The 10477-nt window shown below is 35.6% G+C and overlaps 1 protein-coding gene across 1 annotated transcript in view; it reads right to left on the reverse strand.

The window, feature by feature from the left end:
• LOC127832464 (leucine-rich repeat and guanylate kinase domain-containing protein-like) overlaps nucleotides 1–10477 on the reverse strand; it is a 30248-nt gene that overhangs the window by 18848 nt on the left and 923 nt on the right. Inside the window, exons 2-7 of the mRNA XM_052357949.1 lie at nucleotides 8523–8630; nucleotides 7915–7996; nucleotides 6391–6573; nucleotides 5184–5308; nucleotides 1679–1732; nucleotides 782–871 (exon numbers count right to left, since the gene is read on the reverse strand). Coding sequence (XP_052213909.1) covers nucleotides 782–871; nucleotides 1679–1732; nucleotides 5184–5308; nucleotides 6391–6573; nucleotides 7915–7996; nucleotides 8523–8630 — 642 coding nt within the window. The remainder of the gene's footprint in view (nucleotides 1–781; nucleotides 872–1678; nucleotides 1733–5183; nucleotides 5309–6390; nucleotides 6574–7914; nucleotides 7997–8522; nucleotides 8631–10477) is intronic.

The following is a 10477-nucleotide window of genomic DNA, read 5'->3' on the forward strand; positions in this document are numbered from 1 at the left end:
GCAGAAGCAATAGGATGTATGGTTTTGTTTTGATTGTACACCTTGTACTGTATCTCAATGTTGTCTATAAACTTATGCATTAGATGGAATATGTTAGTTTTGATTGTACACCATGCTAAATGGTATTCCTAGGCATAAGATGTATGTGCTTGCGTTGATTTTACACTGTGTTTAATGGTATTTTCAGTCATATATTAGTGCTCAGTAAACTTGCTCACACTTTCCCTGTGCAAGCTTAGCTGGTTCAAAAACAAAAACAAACATATTTTATGCTTCTTGATGATAACTCTAAGTACTTTTTTACAATTCAACAGTTCTAATGCTAAAATAACTTAATTCCTTTAGTCTGGTCTCTTTAGATCAGTGTGTGGTTGATCACCTCAGAGTGAAACATGCGGTGGGAGTTTGTTTTGATTTTACACCACGTTCATAGATGGTATTTTCTGTCATATTTTAGTGGTCAGTTTACCCAATCTCACTTTTCACTTTTCCTGTGAAGCTAACATGCAGCTCTTTTAAGAACAAAATTATTATGTGGGTGTGTTGATAGGCTTAAAGACATAATTGATGCAAGTATCAAAGCTTTGTAGGAAGCATTATTGATGTAAGGCAAAACATGTCACTTTTGGTTAAACAAGCAAGACAGACCATTTACAAACACCTCCCAGCATACGAGATACAAGTGACATAAAACATAAAACAGCAGACATAACTATGATCAAACTTATCATATGACAATCAGCCAAGGCAATGCATATTCTGGCATGTTTGAACCACTCACTTCATTGTCCTCCAAATCCAGGCTCTCCAACAGATCATGATTCTGCAAACCTTTCAAACTTCGGATCTTGTTTCCAGAAAAGTTGATGCGCTGTAAGTATAGGCTCCAAAATAACAGGCAACAAAAAGTATCATTTAACCCTCTTCCACTAAGATACACATTTGTAGTCCTTTACAAAGTTACATTTAATTAACCCTTTCCTACTTAGATACGTATTTTGACACATTTGTAGTCCCTTAGAAAGTTACATTTAATTAAATACCTTTCTCACTAAATTCAAGTTTTAAAGGCTTCGTTTCCAACCCTTAGATACTGATGAGGAGCAAACAGCATAAAACCTGAACAGGCTGCTAGTTACGCGCAGGCTGCTCTGGTTTAATGCTGGTCGAAAAAGCCATTTTCACTCTGCTTACTATGGAGGAAAGGGTAAAGAAGCATGAGAGATAATACGTATTACAAGCAGGCTTTGAAAAGCTATACAATTATACTAACCAGTATGAGACATATGAGCCTCCTTTTGGGGAAACAGGGCTTAATGCTTGTTCATTAAGTATTGTCCAACATTAGCCTGCACAGTCTGCACAGGCTAATCAGGACGACACTTTCTGGATTAACGGAATTGTTTGTGTCACGAAAGTCACTTCTAAAAAAAATCCAGTCTAAGAAAAATGTTACATCCTTGATTAGTCTGTGCAGACACGATACTTTAAGTTCATGTATTAAGCCCTGTTTTACCAAAACAAGACTCATTTATTGATCTGTTTGCATATTTCCTCCTATTCATTATAATAACATAAAGGTCATATCCAATAAATACACCATGCTTCACTTATATTTCATTAAGAACAATAATATAACTGAAGAAATATTCAACAACAAATTACCAATACAAATTACCTGAATGTTCTTTAGGGTTTCAAGGCTTTCTACTTTTGTAAGCTTGTTGTGGCACTGGAAAAAACAATTTATTCCATAAAAGATTACTGACCGGTAAAGCATAATGAGATACTGAAATAATGATAATTAAAAAAAAATCTCATAATCATACAATATTTTTAAAGACAACTGTCCAATAACTGTCCAATAAATATTGAATTATACCAGTAATTTATATTTCAGAATTCCCATTTACACATTTAAAAACATCTTAACAGCAACAGTTAACTATAAATTGACCTTTGCTAATTAAACATTAAAAAAATCTTGTTCATAACACTGAAGCATTCACCAGATGTTTTATAGCACGTATAATTCGAAAACAAGTTTATATACCTGTCCAGCTAACTGCAGATTAGTATATGGCTACCTGAGCACTTTCAAATAATTATGGTAAAAGGGCATATTGACGGTATTTCCCCAAAATATGGATATGATAAAGAAAAATATATAAATGTATACCATATAAACAATGCCAAAAATGTCTGACAAATGGCTCTAGTAAGATACGAATATTATGCACTCCAATAAGAAATATTTAACATTATAGTATGCTTATCAATGGAGTGCATGAGTTTAGATGTACTTTATAAAGATTTTATTCATAAGTTTTTGGGCACATGTGGCCCATTTAGTGCTTTATAGTTAATGCAGTATAAGTCATTTACAAGCCCATTCTATCCAATAATAGTAATAAATAATTTCAGCGCCCCAGCTAGGCCTAAACAGAAGGGCGCAGCACAATACCTACCCAAGGTCCAACCTAGTGCACTTAAACCACCTCAATGCCGCTCTTTCTATCTGATCCCATTATTGTAGAGGAAATGTTATTTGAAGCTTCAATAAATTATGCTGCGTTTACACTATGTTCCCGGCGACCACGGCAATCATGTTTTGGGCCACCATGGAGGAAACGGGATGAACGTGCGGCAACGTATGGGAACGGGATAGCCAAACGTGACACAACGGGGTTGCAGTGGTTGCCGTGCCACAATTTTAAACTGTCAAAAAATTTGCCACGGCAGCAACAGCGGAAATGAGAAACGTGATAGAACTTATTAAACTCAACAAAACTTGACAGTACGTAGCAGGACGTAACAGAACCCGAAAAGGATCCGTACTCTGACGGGAATCCTATTCATTCCCCGACATGTTAAGTTTCGATCAAGTTTGGTTACATTTTGTCAAGATTACCACGGCAAGATAGGATAATTGACAGCCGTTTTGCTACGTGTTACGGTGTGTTGCGTTTTGCAGGCAGATGCGTTACGGCCAGTTGAGTTGTTGTACGGTCTGACACGATTCGCGCGGTCTGAAGATGAGTTTATAAAAGCCGTGCTATTCAGGAAACTTTCTTCAGTCTGGAAACTCCATCAGTATAATGCTACCAAGAAAGAGCCGAACAAAGGCTTCCCGTGCTGCAAAGGACGCTCAAGTTGAGGAGCAAGCTGAAAGTCCATGCCTACCGTCGCACGATCAAGATGAACCCACTGCTCCTGTTGATCCGCCCCATATAAATGAGGAAGAAGAAGCAGAAGGGGGTGCATGTGCTAGGAAAAGAACAACCCCTAGGGTCATAACAAATTTTACTGAAGAAGAAAAAGAGCTCATAATTGACTCATAGGCGCTCGATGTCAATGACAATGTTGATTTTATTTATTTATTAATTTTTTAGTTACCTGTTGTTTATTATAATGCATACACATACTAAATGTACATAGTCGAACTATCTTTTTTTTTAAGAAGACGTTTTGTCGGAAGATTTTTATTAATTTAGTATGTGTATGCATAATAATAAACAACGGGTAACTAAAAAATAAATAATTAAAAAAAACAACATTGCCATTGACTTTGAGCGCCTATGAATTAACTTCCTCCAGCAAAAACCAATTATCTACTCAAAGAGGCTGACAGGTTACAAAGACGCCGCGGCAAAAGACAGGCTCTAAGTTGAGCAGGCCACAAAGATGAAACGCAGCCTAAGTTAATTGAAGACGTGGTATCCGAGCATGCGCACTAAACTTGGTAAACTGAAGAAATCATCCACCAAGTCAGGGCAAGCTATGGACCAACCCATAGGGACCTTGGCCTCCTTCTTCGTCTTTTCCCAGACTTTTGTGCTTCTTTCAGCTCTTTACAGTGCAAAGATTTTATTAATGCTGCAAATAAGCAGGCAAACACAAAATGATCATCGTCGTTCACATCCATGTCACTGGAATTTTTTTTTTATAATAAATACTGTTGCTTGAGAGTTTTTATACCAAGAGCACAATCGTGCCCGAAACCTCTCGGATGTCCACGTTTGATCCGAACGGTACCTTGACAAAACGTGAAAAATGAATGACAAACGTGTACAATGTATCAGACCTGCATGCCAAACGCAAACAGCGTGCGGAAACTTAACAGAATGCATCGTACCTTGAAGCAACATTTATACATCCGTGGCAGACAGTGGATGAAAACTTAGCGCACGGTTGCAGGGCCGCATTTTCGCTTCGACGGTACGTCACGGATACCTTGATAAACCGTGAGGAAACTTAGCACAACCTAACAAACCTTTGATTAAAGGTAAAAACTTGCAACAGTCACACGGCGCGATACATTTCGGACAAACGGAACTGCCCTGGCTGCCGGGAACATAATGTAAACGCAGCATTACTCCAATTCAGTGAAATTAGTTTTATAAATGTAGAATCAATGTAACAAATGTTTAATGAAATACATACTACTATAGCATATGCTTTATTGAAAATATGCCAATTTTATCAAGTAACTGCACGCGCTTAAGAGCCCTTTTGACCAATTAGCACCCAACCCTTTTCAAATCCTAACTGCAGCACTGAAGGTATAAATGCTAACTTGCACGCGCTAAAGAGCCCTTTTGACCAATTAGCATCCATCCTTTTTCAAATCCTAGCTGAAGAACTGAAGGTATAAGTGCTAACTTGCACGCGCTAAAGAGCCCTTTAGACCAATTAGCACCCTGCATTTTTCAAATCCTAGATGGAGCACTGAAGGTGTAAGTGCAAACTTGCACGCTCTTAAGAGCCCTTTTAACCAATAAGCATCCATCCTTTTTCAAATCCTAGATGGAGCACTGAAGGTATAAGTGCTAACTTGCACGCGCTAAAGAGCCCTTTTGACCAATTAGCAACCGTCCTTTTTCAAATCCTAGCTGAAGAACTGAAGGTATAAGTGCTAACTTGCACGCTCTTAAGGGCCCTTTTGACCAATAGGCATCCATCTTTTTTCAAATCCTAGATGGAGCACTGAAGGTTTAAGTGCTAACTTGCACGCGCTAAAGAGCCCTTGTGACCAATTAGCACCCGACCCTTTTCAAATCCTAGCTGAAGCACTGAAGGTATAAGTGCTAACTTGCACGCGCTTATGAGCCCTTAAGACAAACTAGCACTGTCCCTTTTCAAATCCTAGCCGGAGCACTGAAGGTATCAATGCAAACTCTTACCAAGTTGAGGTACTGCAGAGGTAGATGATCCAGGCCCCGGATACTTGCTATCTTGTTATGGGCAATGCTCAGGTGCTTGAGGCGGGAACATTTGTCCAGACCTGTAATCTGCTGTATTTGATTGTCTGATTTCATTGTTATGGGTGTACAAAAGAATTCAGTTTTGCAACGAAAAAGATAAGTTTCTGGCATTACTTTAAACTACTTTTCTACCTGGCATTCATTTATATTTAGGACTACATGTACTGACTCATCAGAACAAATAAAATTAAGGGGTTTGTAACTAGGTTGAAGCATGGTATATGTATAAAAACATGGCACAAAGAATTAACGTATCAATTGAACAGCAATTCTGGAAAGCGTAACAGGATTGACCTGGCACTCCATTAGCATACATTGGATGCATGGTCAGTTCCCTATATTTGCATTCGTTTTTTATTGTACATGTTTTGCACAATGTAAATGAGATGATACCCATATATTGGGGTACACTATAAGTCATCAAAATCGTTTCCAGTATGGAAATGAATGTATTTTTTATAACTTTACTTTAAAGGGGCCTTTTCACATTTTGGTAAATTGACAAAATTCTAAAAAGTTGTTTCAGATTCCCACATTTTTGTTTTAGTTATGATATTTGTGAGGAAACAGTAATACTGAACATTTACCATGCTCTAAAATATCCAATATATGCATCTTTTGACGACTTAAAATCCTGAAAATTATAAAGCGTTGCAACGCCAAACGATTGAATAATTTGGAGAGTTCTGTTGTTGTCGTTATATTTTGTGACACTACAAGGATTGATTATATAAAGTATAAAATACACTTTTTATGGTATGAGCACAGATGGCCGAGTGGTCTAAGCGGTAGACTTTTATCCCAGGACTCCAGGGGTCAGTAGTTCAAGCCCAGTCGAGGGTTACTTTTTGTTCTTTTTTTTAAATTTTATTCTTGTTTATTTTTACATGGAGCTTTTTAGATCAAACGTTTCCATTTATCAATATAAAGCATTTAATGACAAACTTCAATACATTACAAAATCTGTGAAAAGGCCCCTTTAATGTATTTATGCATAAAGGTCAGTGCCAGGTTTAGATTGGGGAGCTAAAGAGCAGAATAAATGTTCACATAATATTGATAACAATATTTTTATAATTACTGGATACATTTAGGTAAATGGCATAGCTTTCGTTGTCAAGGATACAGTCCAGGTTGAGCTTGGCGAGAGAGTGGTGGGCGGAGAGGTCAGCCATGACCGCTATGGAGTTGTAGGAGAGGTCCACCTCCTTCAGGTTGCGGGGCGGCGTGAAGTCCAGCACGGTGGTCAGCTTGTTGTGCGACGCGTTGAGGATCAGCAGGTAGGGGAGACTACTCAGGGGCTGCAAATCTGGACATGGAAAGGGTTTTATAGTAAATTTGTTGTTGTTCTTTAACCCTTTCCCACTCAGATATACTTTATGAGGTGTTTGTCGTCGGTTAGAAAAAGAAAAGGAAATTAAAGGCCTTTTTACTTGATTAAATTTTTAAAGGCTTCACTTTCAACTTTAAGATACTGGTGAGCAGAAAACAGCATAAAACCTGAACAGACTGCAAGTTATTTGCAGACTGTTCTGGTTTTATTCTGGTTGCAAATAGCCATTTTCACTTAACTTCTGAGTGGGACAGGGTAATTGGGTGCAGAAATGTAGTATGAAAACAGTGATACATGATTCATATTGAATGATTTATCAATGAATGTATCCAGAATTCCAAATATTGTATCATTCATGAATACGATATATTAATATCATTTTAATGGTTAAATAAATTTAAATGGGTAAACATCTTTTCCAAATTTTGAAAATGCACACAATAATCCAGTGATTTTTTTTTGCTAAAAATAACCGCCGATTTCAGCTGCTTCCCAATCGCAAAAATCAAAGTTTTTTCCCAAAAAGCTGACCAAAATTTCCCCCAAAAAGCCCAATTTCCAAAATAATAAATAAATAATAGAAAAACCCCTGAACATGCACTTACAAACAATTTAAATTCTGTTACTTATATTCATATTTATAATGCTTAATTTTTCCCAATTTCATGGTTTATCGCACTATTTTTCCCAATTTCATGGTTTATCGCGCTAATTTTCCCAATTCAAATGCCACAGGCTGTAACAAATAAAAGCAAAAAAATCACTGTATTAATCCATCTTAATTCATACTTTCAACTGAAATAAATCGTGCTATTTTTATAATTTGTTATTGTCTGATCAGATTCTTTTGATGTAATTTTGAAGATTGACCAAAATATATAGTTCCAACAGAGACTTTCCAAAAAGGAAAATATTGCAACTGTCTGTTCACAGCTCACAATTACAATACTTATGCAGTTTAACCTTAAACTACAACAGTAAATTATCTCATATGTTTAATGCAAAACAAAGAAACAATCACAGTCGGTTTTACAAACCTAACCTGTAGTCCTGTGTTGAAATTTCATTTAATTTATGTTCAAAATATTTCAGATTATTTAGCAGCATGCTAAACACTTTAAACTTAGTCATGGAAAACAGTGATTATTACAACACACAAATAATTATACATATTTATGAAAGGTGAAAATATTTTGATATTTATTCTTATATGCTGTCTTCATCAAAAGCTACAAATAAATTCTCTCTCAACAGAATTCTGCTATTCTTCATTAACTACATTAAAATGATACAACAAAAAAAGACTAGCTAACAAACCTGTCAATTGATTGTATGGAATTTCAACTTTCTGCAATTCAGTGTAGGTGGCCAAAGCCTTTATATCAATCAGGTTGTAACCCTGTAAATGAAAAAGGGTACATGATAATCAAAATATAAATGTTAATTATTGTAAACATCGAAAATACAAGTGGAGCATGATGGCTGGTAGAGTGCTCTCCCTGGTTAAAGTTACACAAACTGTCAAAGACTTGACCCGGTGACCAATTCATTGAACCCACTTGACCTAGATTTTATTGATATTGTCATATTGTCAAAATAAATATCCTCAACAAGTATCATCAAGATTGAGTTATAAATGTGGCTTCTTGAGTGGAAATAATGATTTTGTTTAGAATGGAAATGTTGACCTAGTTTTTTGGAAACATGTGACACATCAAAATTAAACATACTCATCTAATTCACCGAAATAATTTGTGTCAAACTAAAATCTAATGTTAACTGTGACAATAAATATTGCAAGAAATAGATAAGTTGCATAAAATATATTGTAAGTGCATAATCTTAAAAATTGGTTTAATTTTTTTTTATGTTAGTTAATTTGAAACATTCAATCAGTTTGTTCACAAAACATCAGTAGTACTTACCGGTATTGTGCAGTGCAAGTACACTTGTTTCTTGCCGTCTGCAGATCTTCCAAGATTTGAAAGTGCGATTCCGATGGTGTTCTCATCCAAAATGCCTCCCGGAGAAAGCTGATTTGTGATAAATTCATAAGATTTTATCATAATTTATCAATTTAGATACATTTGCATAAATATTCATGTACTTGCAAAGCATAATGTTATTTTGAATTTTACAGTTAATAGCCGAAATCATGTAGTTAATTATAATAATTAATTAAAGGGAAATATAAAGTTTCAGGCAGGCCATTACAATCTCACATCACTACATCAATCAAACAGATGAATTTGGCCATACCTCAGTCTAATGAACCAGGTGAAAATAACCAGTGTGCAGGATCACGTGAATTTGCTGCATGGGTTCCCAATTAACCGCTAATGGATATAAACACACAGGTAAGGGCTGCTTTTTTCCTAATTACTTTTTAAAACAATTTTTCTTAAGAATTTCAACTAGTGCATAAAAGACAGATTTTTATGCTGCTTATGGCAATGTGAAATACATCAGAATTACTTTATTTAATAAGCCTGTGTTCTTGTTAAAAAAATTGCATGTTTACTGAACGATTATGCTTCATGCTTGAACGTGAAATTTTGTCACTGATTTGAGATGTATTCAAGGATTTATTTTTATAACTTAAGATATCAGAACAAACTGCAAGAAAAACTTGTTCATGCGCTAAAAAATCTTGCAAATGTATTACGGTTTCCAGTCAACTCGTACCTAAGTCAACATGTACCTAAGTCAACTCGTACCCGATTGGGTTAACTCGTACTTTAGTCATTTTTCCGGTTGGTCAACTCGTACCTTTTTAATTTTGTGTTCTTAATGAAAAAAAATTGCGATGGGTGTTTTTATGTTTGTTGCTGGTACAAGTTTACCAAATAAAGTTATATTTTGGCATAGACTAACATAACAGGTTGTCTTTAGGATTAAGTAAGATAACATTAACTAAAATGTAAAAAAAACAAGAGTAACGATATGATTTTTTTAATGAAATTAAAGAAAAGCCTAAAACACAACATACATACAAAATACTTAAATATTAACAAATTTTGCATCGAATTATGATTCGTCAGAAACTCGAGTAGTAGATGAATAAATCAATTAATTGGTTATGGCTTCATGCGGTGCTTTCAATCAAACATATCATCAAAGAAAATGCCGACAACTGCCGCGCGTGTCATTTTAGATGCACGACAAATAATTTGTTTAATAAATCGCCGATGGTCATGTTATCATAAAGGTGTTATTAGTTAACATTTTATCAAACAAAACGCCGACAGTTACATCACGTATCCATTGTAGGCAAGATCATGTCGTTTATAATTATACACGTGTGAAAAATAATGAACTTGCCTACTTTGGAAAAAAAATCACCAAAAAAACAAGAAACAATTATAACCTATATTCATATAAAAACATAAAAAACCCACATATTTCACGTCTTTGATATATATAAATAATTTTGAGGAGGGTACGTGTTGACCAAATCGGGTACGAGTTGACTAGTGGGGGTACGTGTTGACCAAAAATCGGGTATGAGTTAACCAAATCGGGTACGAGTTGACCGAAGGTTAGTGTTGACTTAGGTACGAGTTGACTAGCTTTGTGTATTACAATAACTTATTTGCAAAAATAAAGTTCTTAACGGTGTGTTTACATTCTGTCCACCCTGTATGTAAATCCCAGCAAACCCTGTTGATTTTGCACCCTGATAAAAGCACAGCTGCTATTTACAGATGAGTTTATACCTGATATTGAATTCAATGGTACAACAGAAAAAGTACTTAACATTTAAACATGCCTTTTGTATATTATGATATATTAAACAAAGGTGCTGTGCACACAGGTCTTCAAACTGGGTACTTAAAGACTCAGGGTCTCTTGTTTTGATTCTTGCATCTCCAATAGCCCA

Source organism: Dreissena polymorpha, chromosome 5 (genome assembly GCF_020536995.1).
Source record: "Dreissena polymorpha isolate Duluth1 chromosome 5, UMN_Dpol_1.0, whole genome shotgun sequence".
NCBI lineage: Eukaryota > Metazoa > Mollusca > Bivalvia > Myida > Dreissenidae > Dreissena > Dreissena polymorpha.